This window comes from Lepisma saccharinum, chromosome 16 (genome assembly GCF_977018435.1).
Source record: "Lepisma saccharinum chromosome 16, izLepSacc3.1, whole genome shotgun sequence".
Classification (NCBI taxonomy): Eukaryota; Metazoa; Arthropoda; class Insecta; order Zygentoma; family Lepismatidae; genus Lepisma; species Lepisma saccharinum.
In genome coordinates this window covers 25,220,371-25,233,057 of record NC_139244.1, presented here as the reverse complement: position 1 = coordinate 25,233,057, position 12,687 = coordinate 25,220,371, and the positions used below count along the sequence as shown (strand labels likewise).

Below are 12,687 nucleotides of genomic sequence, written 5' to 3'. Positions count from 1 at the left end.
TTGTCATGTCTTTGTTGATAATCTGGCCTTTTGTCACACAGAGCACGGTGCAATTTGATCACTTGTTGGTGGTAGTGGTGGGCAGTGACAGTTTCACCAGGTTTCAACAGCTCAAAGTAGACGATACCTTGTTTATCCCACCAAACACACAGCATCGTCTTCCGGCTGAAGCGATTTGGTCTTGAGGAAGATTTTGATGGTTGGCCATTCATGCAGCACCCATTTTCCGATCTTTTGAACCTTTCCCATGGCACGTAGACGCATGGAAATGGCTGCTTGAGTAACACCCAATTGCTCGGCAAGCATCTTTTACGTTTGGGTATCATCCTCGTCCAAAAGAGCCTGCACTTCATGGTCCTCAACCTTCCTGGGCCGATTTTCACGCTTCTTGTCGCTCAGGTCAAAATTGCCGTCTTTGAACCGACTAAACCAATCCCTGCACGTTGTTTCCGATACAGTACTGTCACCATAGGCCCCCACAAGCATTCGATGAGATTCGGCAGCCGATTTCTTCAAATGGAAGCAGAAAAGCAGAGCTTCCCGCATATGCGCTTTTTCTGGCACAAAACTAGACATGCTTACTACAGGAACACTGTCTGTTGTTGTGTGCACGTGCTGACGATGTGCACTGATTCGTGTTGGCAGATATCCAACTCGTACAAACACCAGGTATGGCGTGCCCATGGTAGCTTCATATGCTCACTAACACCATCTATGAGCAAATAGCAGATTTAAGCTTATACACCTGGTATACTCCACTGGATCTTCCTTTCATAATTATCTTTATTATTATGTATATGTGTAGCTTTTGTTGTGAAGTTTTTCATACATTTTTCTTTGTGCCCCACCCATGTGCAAATTATATGAATTTAAGTCTTACCACTTGTGACTTTTGATAAACATAATTTTATCTTGACATTTGTAACTAAATCCAGAATATTCAACTATCCGTCAGTTCATTTTTCTTTTGTGATAGATATTCTGGACTGGCTCTTGTTTAACTTGACAAATCCAATATTTTTATGAATGAAATTATGTATTTATTTCAAAGCATATCAGGATGGCATGTTAGTGATGTAATAATTACAAAATAATGTAGACAAGAGGATGTAATAATTACAAAATAGTGTAGACAAGAGATTAACTATTAAAAGGAAGTATATTTTTTTTTTAATAGTCTGTTGCTTAAAAATAGACATCGATGATACTGTGAAGCAGTACGTATAAGGCTAAATCATTATATAAATAATGATGTTTTTTAATCTTCACATCTCTGGTTCAGATCAGATTTCAGGCTTTGCCTACGAATTGAAGGAACCAGGACATTTTTTCACTAAAGCCAGGTTTCTGTTTACTGTGTATAAAAATTGAAATGAATTATGCACATACGATACTCATGTGCAGTATTTATTCACACTGTAAAGTGAACACATGATAACATAAAACTGAACAGAATATTTTAGCCGGCCCCCATGGTGGAGTGGGTAGCACATTGCACTACAATGCCAGGAGTCCCGGATTTGAATCCCAGGCTGGGCATGGATGTTTGTGAGTGTCCATTTATCAATTTCATCATGTCATCATTCATCCCCATCTTCGCAAATTAGCCAAAAGTGGCACAGCGAAGTGAAATAAAGCAAATCAATCAATCAAAGAACATTTAATTTTTCCAATAGTGAAACAGGCTTTTCTGCTCACAGTTTACACTCTTGGCTTCCTTACTTTCCACAAAACACTTTAGTGTGTGAAATCACACTAAGCATTTCCGAATCATTCCGTTGTAGGAAATTACAGCAGTTTTGATAGCATCTTAATAAGTCTTCACCCTCTACTTTTCTTCTTCAAACACAATGTCATTTTCTTCTTCCTGTACCCGGTGGAGTCACATAATGGTTCGGATTCCACTTTAAACTGTAGTTCCGGTCCCGATTATCCTTACTGTGCATAAAGTGGACTTAAAACACCAATTCAATCCATTAAAAAGTCCTCTCCTTCCCCCTCCTCTCCTCTTCTTCTTTCGTACTTTATCTCAAATTCTTAAGTAAGGCATCACTAGCCTTTGTGGTTAGTTGATTTCATTATATTCTTAATACATTGACTTTCCTTTAATATCTGGCTAATGGTCGGTTGCAGAGTCTCCACTCAACCCCCACTTAACACCATTTTGCTCAACCCCAACTTAACACCATTTTGCAGTTGTTCAATATCTGCCTAATGTTAAGTGGCACCATGTAATGTAAGCGTCAGTTAGGGTTTCACCTAACGTGTTAAAGTGCCGGATAAACATGGAAAAGCAGTACACTGTGCAGCCAACAGATATGTGTAGTACCTAGTATAATCTGTGTGTGCAGTTGACATGGCAAAGTCTCGATCAGCTGTTGTAAATTGCGAAAGTTTGCTGCATGTTTTGCATTATGATATGACAGCAAACAGGCGGAATTGTTAATTATTCCCGGAACGGCAATAAATAAAGCAACATTTATAAATAGTATATGTGTAAAAATGAATATTAAGTAATCATTTGCGTGCGTATTCCAAAAGTGTTATGTATTAGCACAGAGAAATGTATTCTATTACTCTCTGGTATTAACATTAGCAGTTTCACTGTAATTTCTAAGTAGGATTTGAGTGCATGGTAGTACAGATATATAAATAAAAACTACGGTTCCAGACTTCGAGGTTAAAATAATGCATTTGATGTTTGCAAAATGGCATTCGAGATAAATGAATGTGTGCTTGTTGCAACAAATTTCTTCAACCAAACACAATACACGAAATGTATAACTTGCTATTCGCAATCCTAATTTGTAATCTTAAAATTGAAACATGTTTAATATTATTACGAGTCACTTTCGTCACCATGCACAGTGGGCTAGAATTCTGAAACTGAGGACAAAAATCTGAATTGGTGAATAGAGATACTTTTTGTAGTCAGTATTTCTAATAAAATAATATAATACATAAAATACATTAAATGGTTCAAATTCTGTAGTTATTCACATGATAACAGTGCAAAATAATAAAGAAACATGTTGTGTACAAAGAATGCCCTATTCTCATGTACTGAGAAAAACTACAGTTTGTTATATCACATAAAATTAGTTAAATCCTGTGCTTGTTGACATGAACACACTACCAAATGAAGATTTTGTGGTCCAGTCGGTAGAGCGTCTGACTGCCAAGTGGAGACTCGGATGAAATTCTCGGAGTGGGTGATCTACGGTCGGAGTTTTTTCCTGCCTAGTTCCTGCATAAAAGCAGCTCGGGTTTACACAGCATGTAATAAATGTGTACCCAGAGGCAACCGGGGGGGGGGGGGGGTGGCAGCATGGTGCTGTTCGCATTACCTCTACAATTGACCGAGATCGTGAATATGTGGAGCCTCCACATTCCCCCATATTCCTTCATGGCATGGTGCAGTGGGCACGATGATTTTCATCTACCTCACACTAAGAAATAAATTTTACTAAGGTACATTGTGTTCATATACTGACTGAGATAAACCTTCACCTTCACTTTCATTGTTAGTAGTGGATAGATTTTCAATTGGTCAGGCAGATTGTTGGGGTTCATCTGACACACTGTGATGTCGAGCAAGCGAGTGACGTCTTCTGATAGCTTACATGATTTCTTAGCAGGCAGAGACTGAAGGTTTCATCGTTAGCGGATCAGACGAGATAAGCAGATGATGCATAAGATCTTCGTTGGTTGAAATTTATGAGCTCTCATGGGAAAGTCAGTCTTATGATGATCTTGATTCTTGCTACTTGTACCTCCTCCTGCCGATCGGAAGAACAGCTGTTGAAATGACATCTGGACCATGCACCAAGATCTTGTGTATGCCATCTGGCATATAATACCAGAAATATTCTGTTACAAGAAGTTTCACAGTTTCCAATGTATATTCACGAAAACGGTGAACGTTAGTATGGTGACTTGACGATTGTGTTTACAAAATAGTTGCATCGTTTGATTAACGCCTTGTTAATGCCTGAGATTTCCACTGACTTTTTTTAGGATCCTGAAAAAAATTGTGATATGTCTTGCTATCATTACAGGTGCCACTACCATCTTGTTTAGATTTGTCAACGAAAATACCCATGAAGCATTCGAATATCTCCTGGACGTTCAGTTTTCGGGCTTTCGTTTTTGCTCTGTCTTCTCCACGAACCTGTCCCCTCTTGAATTCGATTCGATACGACATGTCAAGGAAGAAGTCAAAAATCAAATCCATGCACATTGGATTGACAGTCAGTACTGAGCATTTGCCGTTCTTTGAGTGATCTTGTCAAATTTGTTTTCATTTATGTAGGCCACAAATGTAACTCACTTGAGCAGAAGATGTACCGCTCGCTTTGTTGCAAACTAATGAATAAAAAACTGTCAGATTTTTCCTATTGCCAACTGAGAGGTATGTAGGACTGCGATCCTGTATCTGGCCTCCAATGTATTCCAATTCAGCTATGTTTATGTTAATTACTTCTTTTTAATGCAATTCTATTTCAATGCAGGCATATTTGTCAGTGTGAATCCGTGTACAACTGATATTCTTTTTCCATTACGTAGCTGCGAATAGGCACGAGTTGGCAGCCAGTTTTCTCCTGGTTGAATTTTTAAGACCCATTGAATTATTCGGCATAAACATCTTCATACCACCTCATCCCACAAATTTTAAAAGTCAAAGGGAAGAAACATACGTCATTGTAACTCAGCTGAAAACGACAGCGTATGAACATGCTTGTATAACAATGCCCACAATTCAGTAAATTAATTCATATTCCATCCACAGAAAATACATACCTTGGCAATATGCAGAATATGTGCTACAGAAGTCCACACAGATAACGTTCTGATAGTTCAACACCAGCCTCAATAGGTGAAACTGTGTGTGAGACAGCTGTGAAATGACATTTAACAAATGTATGGGGTTTGCCCACCTTAAATCCCAATTTATGTTAACACTTGGATGGAACATTTTGCGTTTTGAGGCAGCCCCATCATTGCTCTACAGGAAACTAATGGTTTAAAGGCTCTGCTTTATAGTAGGAATTTGGATTTTTGTCCCCATTTTAAGAATTCTGGTAGACTAAACTTCATTTTAACATGGAAATGATGGCTATGTTCTCTTAAGTTCTATATATTCTTTCGTATTTCTAAAAATTCAAATTGAAAATTATTTATTACTTACGTAAAATGAGTATCTATTTTGTACACCGACAAATAGTGATATGGTAATCCTCAGGAAGAGGATAGGGAAAGCACAAGCAGACCGCATGGGAGTAGTGTAATAAGAGGGCATCTTTTCTTTTTTTTAAAGTTTTAACTTGCACTGGTTTTTTAGTGGATGGTTTTATAGTGAATATTTTAACAAATAGCAGTGAGCATGGGTTTAGCAAAGGTTTTAGCATTTTCCAAATATTTTACCTTTACCATATTTGACCAATTCCTTCTCCTGACGAGTGTATGAATTCACGATGCTATGGCAATTTTTGGATAGCTGAGATATAGGACCTGAAGAAGGGAACAGTGGTTCCCGAAACGTTGTCGGTGTACAAAATAGATACTCATTTTCAATGCTCAAAAAAAACACCTACTAGCAATTGTGCATACTTTGTACAGTATGTTTCAAAAGTTTCGCAATCCAAACTTTGAAAATATATAACATGAAAATCGTAAGAGATATTTACACCGGGTTTTCTGCACTAAACTAATCCTGTAGGCTATCACTGGGTTCATAAATTTATGTTAGCATTTATCTAAATAAAAGCAATTACATTATTTTAAAAATCATTGTTAATTTGCTGAAAACATCTGAGAACTGATTTTCAACAATAAATACCAACTCAAACAATTTGTGGTATCATTTGTTGGTGTTTGACTGGTTGTAAAACAGTTGCTTTGTGAGATACAGCAGAAACTGGGCATTTTTATTGGAAGACCTCTTGCACATGAGTTTAAGAATGAGTAGTAAAATACTCTTCAGCAATGCACATGCACTGCTCCAATGAATACGCACGCCATGCGGAATCAATTTAAAAAACAGGCACAGTAGCAGCGAATGTGATCCAGGGGCAGCCTAGGATTCTCTCAAGAGTCCAAGTTTGGCACAAAATCTTGATTTACGATTTTTCACGTAAATGTATAGCCAATACTTAGACACATGTTGCATGCAACTGTTGGCGATATTTCCACCTGCATATGTTGACATATACGGATATATGTCCCAAAAATGGCACTTTTCACTCAACCCATAAAATCGCCAGTCAAAAATTCATCAAATGTTGCACATTACCAATATTGGTCGCAAATAACAGACTGACATGGCATCAGTCATCAAATGTCTAATTATGACCTTTCGATAATTTGTTACATATTTTTCTTTCTCAGAAGTTCATTTCTGGAAAAAATTGAATGCTGCTTTCCATAAGTTATTAATTTATATAATTTTCTGTACGGATTGAACTGATAATTTTAAGCATTGAAAAATATCTCAATGGATGAGGCTTTATAATGCAGAAAACCCGGTGTAAATATCTCTTTCGGTTTTCATGATATACATTTCCAAAGTTTGGGTTGTGCGACTTGTGAAACACTCTGTATAAGATGCTGAGCATCACGGTATTCAAAACATCGCTAAATTATTTGAGAAAGCAGGAAATGGGGTGTTGTGGGACAAAGGGCAAGATATTGTTACGGACTTTATGGAATGTTCACAATGTTGATAAAAAAAAAACATTTGCTAACTTACGCTGTACTGCAATTTTAACTTAGAATCATCAAAATTTCGTACATATTACAGCAAAAGATCACAGTCGCCAGGCTGAAATTTTTAGTCGCCATGGCGACCGGTATTTTTCGAGCCATGCTCATTTTACGTAAGTAATAAATAATTTTGTATTTTTAATTTTTAGAAATACGAAAGAATATATATAAAAGTGAGTAAGTCACACAAACCTGACGTATGAATTCACTTAAGTTTTAATTTTACTGCCTCTTTCACTTTGCTATCCATATTTGACGGACCACTACCACATCCAAATTACAGTTACATGTATAGTACTGGGATTTGAGTGTATACCATTTGTTTTGCCTGGTCTAGTGTTATTCGCTCAAGCGAAGAAGCTCTCAATTCCACATGCTACCCAGTGTTGTCTGTGCAAACTATTTGGCACTCAAGCAAAATCCTCTCATTGCAAAAAAAAAAGTTCTGTATAATGAAATCTGAATCAAATGCAAGATTATTACAATATACATAAAAGACAAACACGTTTCTGGTAATGTGTTTCACTGCATTCTGATTTATTTTCTAAATATTCAAGCTTTTAGATTCTAGTTATGTACTTACCTTGTTTGTACTTACTAAAATTCTTCTTGCAGGTTGGAGCTTCAACGTCGATTGATCTTTTGAAGTATGAGGAGTCATCACGACGTGCCATAGTACGTTGTTCATCTGACAGCTACGTCAAGTTGCGCACCTCTCTTACTTTGAGCAACGAATATAATGAAAAACCATGTATGTACATGATAAACAAAACATCGCCGTGCCTTTTGTCACTTTTGGGTAACAGTAGAACATACAAGCATACATGAGGTGGGTAGTTTTTCGAGTGCGCACAAAAGGTGTTGTTTGTTCGTTGGTGTGAGTATATATAGAGGGAGTGTTCATGTGACCAAAGAGTGCAACAAGTGTTCACTAATAAGTGGGTGAGATTACACACGTTTTGTGATTTATTAATTCTACTTTTTTGTTGAACCAGCTTCTGGATGGGAGTTACTCTGTATAAAGAAAGTTTTTGTTTTATTTTGAACAGTTTTGGATCAACTTGATTCTGTTGAATACACAAAGGTTAGTTTTATACTTTAAAACTTTGTTATTAACATATTAATGCAGCACAAAATGTTCTGGAAATTATTTTAAAATAACCTGCAAAATCTGGAAAAGTGACCTGCAAATAATCGTTTTAACAGTAACCTCCCTCCCCCTCCTCCATGTTTTACTAGATACCGAGATACCGTATTTACTCGTGTATAATGCACACTTTTTTTACAACATTTTTAACCCCCAAAACTAGGGTCCATATTATGTAGGGAGTAATTTGGACAGCCAACATTAAAACCACACATGTTTTCACTATGTCACTGCGTATAACATGCAATATCAACATAACATGTATACACTATGTTGCCATTCGTCACCGGACACCCCATACCAGTACGTTAATCCGGTCGCAGCACCACATCAGTATTATGTAGGGCCACATTTCATTGCAATGATGTCTGCAACCCTTCAAAGAAGACTTTCCACCAATTTGCGATACGTGTCGACAGGAATCTTGCCCCTTTCCTCCTGCAAAGCGGCAAACAGCTCAGTGGTGTTTTTTGGGCAGCATGGCCTGGCTCTCAAGCGGTGCTCCAACTCGTCCCAAAGGTGTTCAATGGGGTTGATATCTGGACTTTGGGCTGGCCAATCAAGTTTTTGCACACCCATGTCATCGAACCACGTGTTGATAATGCCTGCCGTATGACATGGAGCATTGTCGTGCTGAAACAGGTATGGGCCAATACCGAATTGTTCCCACCGTGTTGGTTGTGCAGAATTGTCCAGAACTTTTTGGTATACATCGGCATTCATGTTTCCCCGAACTAAAACAAGAGGACCAAGACCATACCACGAAAACCAGGACCACACCATGATGCCACCTCCGCCGAATTTCACTGTGGGTACGATACAGTCCTGTAAACAGCGTTCACTGGGCATACGCCACACTCACACACATCCATTAAACCGCCACATTTAGTAGCGTGATTCATCACTCCATAGAATGGATTTCCATTGTTCGAGAGTCCAATGGCGGCGTTCCTTGCACCACTGTAACCGATGGGTCGCATTGCTGGCTGTGATATGCAGCTTGTGAACTGCTGCGCGACCATGAAATCCAAGTGCAGACAATACGATCACTTGCAACACTACTGGAAGCCGATTGAAACTCCTGTGCCACCATCTGTAACGATGCCTTCCGGTTTGACTTCACCACACGTTTCAAGCAGCGACGGTTACGATCTGTTAATATTTTCGGTTTACTGGGTTTGGGTCGGCATGTCATGCCCCCCTCTTGCTTCCACTTCATGATAACATCACTCACTATCGACCAGGATATCTGAAATTTGTTGGAAATCTCATGGGTCGAATGCCCAAACTGTGGGCTCCAGTGATCATCCCTCTTTCGGCCTCACCCAGTTCACGTTGTCTGTCCATATTGACTGCTGTAGCTGGTATGAGTGTATTCTCAACCGGCAACGCCTTTTATAGGTTGTATGATGTGTACAGACGATCCCGAGCACTTTTTGTTGGGTGTCCGGTGACGAATGGCAACATAGTGTATATAGGCATAGCAAAAGCTTTACGACTTACAACTAAGCCATTTCTTGAACTTGAATTGTACTGCACATTATATACAAGATATAATTGTTTGTTGGTTTTCCTAGGCAAAACAGGGTGCATATTATACAAGCACGTGCATTATACATGCGTAAATACTGTATATTCACACAGTATTTGTTTTAGATATGAATGTTTCCTTTGAGAACATTTTCTTTGGTGAGCATTTCTGTACATCTGTAATTATATTTATTTCTTGGTACTTTTGACTTCGTTCTTAAACAGACATTAGGAGTCAGTTATGAAGTATTATATCTAGGGGGCAGATTTATATGCACTAAAAAAAGCCAAAATATGCACTAAAAAAGGCCAAAATATGCAATAAAAATTTTCAAAACCTATTTTAAGGTTCTGTACACCTTACATGGGAAATAAATGTATCAGTAACTCACTGAACGCAAAAATGGAAATGAAAATGTGATAAATTGTGCTATTTAGGATCACAAAAAAATACTAATTTACAAATGTTTTTAGTTTCATGTAACAAAATGATTATATTAAACACATTCCTTAGTCTGGAGCTTGCTCTAAAAATTGTAATATTGCAATTATAATAATATATGTATCTTGTTGGAAACACTATGCTGTTTTTGTTGCATTAATCAATATCTTATTCTTTTACATTAGCATTTCAATATACTAGATGTTATTTATCAATGTTTTCAGATAGCAGACTCTTTCGATTGTCAGAAAGTAAGTCTTTGTATTTTGAAAATGTTCATTCCATTTCACAAGGTGCCACTCACAGTATTTGTTAGTTTCATTTCATGTGTTGATATCCTGATGTAAAATTGATTTTTCTGTATTCATAATTTTCAAATAAATAAATAAATTTCATTTTGGACCACCCAGGCAAATCCCGGACAGCTTCACCCTGCAACACCGAATTCACTTGTCGCAGGAACTGCAAGGGTTTCTGGAAGCTATTGCTAACTGTTTCTCCAATTCAGTTATCTCAACTTCCCCTGGTACTATTTTCTTTTGAGCAATGTCCGAAAGAGATTGGATGGACAAAGGGAAAAAAATTAATCTTTGTCCATTCAAAACTATTAACAAAATTTTACCATACATTTAATACTTCATTTAAGATTCAGATTAACTTCATTTTAATTCAGATTAACAACACAATCATAAATTGCATATGGTACATATACAGACATACTACAATGGCCTGGATGGCCTAGTGTGGGGATTCAACCTGCAAACACTCCGAATGTGAATCCACCAGCTTAACCATCAATTCAAAAGAAGCAATGCTTCATTGCTACGTTTATCGTGCGGTTCTGGTGGTGATAGAGTTTGCACAGAGATAAATGTATTATAGACAGATATTGAACTTGGGCAGCAAACCGTCTGCACTATGAATCTGTGGTTCCCACCTACCGTAACATGGGAGTCGAACGAACGCTATTTGTCACGTGAGATTTAATGGAAAATAATGCACAACAATAGACCAAAGAATAATAAGAGCATCATTTTTTTAACATAATTTATGATGCGGGTTATATACAAGATCCAATTGTGCCAATTTTCCTTATCAAAACCAAGGACTGTATTATACGCCCATAAAAACGACATTAAATATATCAATAAGTACACATATCTCACGGGCGCTATCTCAGTTTCTATAGGACTGCGATCTTTCTCCTTCCAATTACTGTAATAGTAAAATTATCACTTCAAATCACTACTACTTTTGTGAAGAAAATCACCAAAAAATCATGTTTAATCCTCACCAGTATGTTGTTTGAATATTTAGCTGCAATCCATCGACAGACATAATTGCAAAAATTATTATATTTTTTATTATGTCTAATTTAAGAATAAAATACGCTCGTAGTGCATATCTTCATCATCTGACCATCATTCCCTTAGTTTCTACTGTCTTCTTATTTTGTACTCAAATAACAGAATGATCCTTCACTAGGTTATACAGCTGCATCGTCCACAAAAATTAACATACATTTATAAAAATCACAGTGTCCAGGCCTACGCAGGCAACAAATGTTTTCTATTATCAAAAATTAAAGCTCTGTTTGAGCATGGTAAATTTGCATTTCAGCAAATTTTCATTTAAGCTGGCAAAAACTACTCTAAATATCGGAAATGTATTTGTAAAAATTCTAGGGTATTCGAGAAAAAGCACACAAGTCAAAGAATGAAAATATAGAGCAGGCAGTTTTTTATGTTAACCCTTTTAATAGGAAACATTACAAACATTATATGCATGTTGAATCATCACTGTTTAGAATCTTTACACATGCCAAATATAAAATTATACTTATAATATTTTCTTTAATTCAGTGTGACTTAAATGAAAGAAACAGAAAATTGCAGTTTGTGACTTAAGTGCTTTTTACCCGAACACCCTGGAATTGTCCTCTGTATGTTTTTTCGGGAAGTTTGTACTGAAATAAAATACGGTTCGATGATGTAACTAAACAAACAGATTGGTGAAAGCATTGATTTGTTCTTGTTAAGGTGAGGTGGAGGGATTATGTGATTTAATGTGAGAGAACACTGGAGAGTCAAATATGTTTGAACCAGCATTCTTTTGGAATTTTTTCCTGTATGAAATAGTATACTTGACTTTGAAAATGTAAATAGTTTTCAGTATGTTTATAATTAGACTTTCATGATGATGCTTTCTATGTCAACATATATATTGTTAATAACAAAAAGGCTTGTGTAATCTCAGTCCACATTATTTTGTAGTTATGACAAAAGAATTTATTTCTAGCTGCAACAATCAGTACAAATGTTTGTTAAATATTTTGGGACCAAGATGTGTATTTTGTGTTTTGTTTGTGTGGCACACACCAAACTAAAGGATCACACGTGTGACAAAGTGATTTGCAGTTTTGAACATTGTGTGCATTCGTGAGGTATTTTCAAATGTGAATAGTTTAGCAATAATGTTTGTAATGATACACTGTGAACCTCAGAAAGAACAAGTTTTTTAATATTATATAATTTGTAAAGAAATCTCTTTTATGTGCCAGTTGACTGGTGTAATGTACAAGTTTTATATGTGCAGAATTATACACCCTGAATGCAAACTAAATGCAGCATCATTACTTTATGATGATACCTCAATATGTATAGCATTGGATATGTTTCAAGTGTGTACTGATACTGAGTTTTTAAGAAAGAATTATGTCTCCTCTTCTTACTCAAGTATATAATTATGTGTTTCTTTTGCAAGAACAATTACTTTTTTTTGACTCGCAGAAAGCTATTAATTAACA

General features: G+C 36.7%; 1 protein-coding gene across 2 annotated transcripts in view; it reads left to right on the top strand.

The window, feature by feature from the left end:
• LOC146000353 (ribonuclease P protein subunit p14-like) overlaps window positions 1-12,485 on the top strand; it is a 55,619-nt gene extending 43,134 nt beyond the window's left edge. For both annotated transcript variants that reach the window (XM_083137899.1, XM_083137900.1), the window contains exon 3: window positions 7,378-12,485. In XM_083137899.1, the coding sequence (XP_082994025.1) occupies window positions 7,378-7,590 (213 nt within the window). In that variant the 3' untranslated portion in view covers window positions 7,591-12,485. The remainder of the gene's footprint in view (window positions 1-7,377) is intronic.
• Window positions 12,486-12,687: the final 202 nt, after the last annotated feature.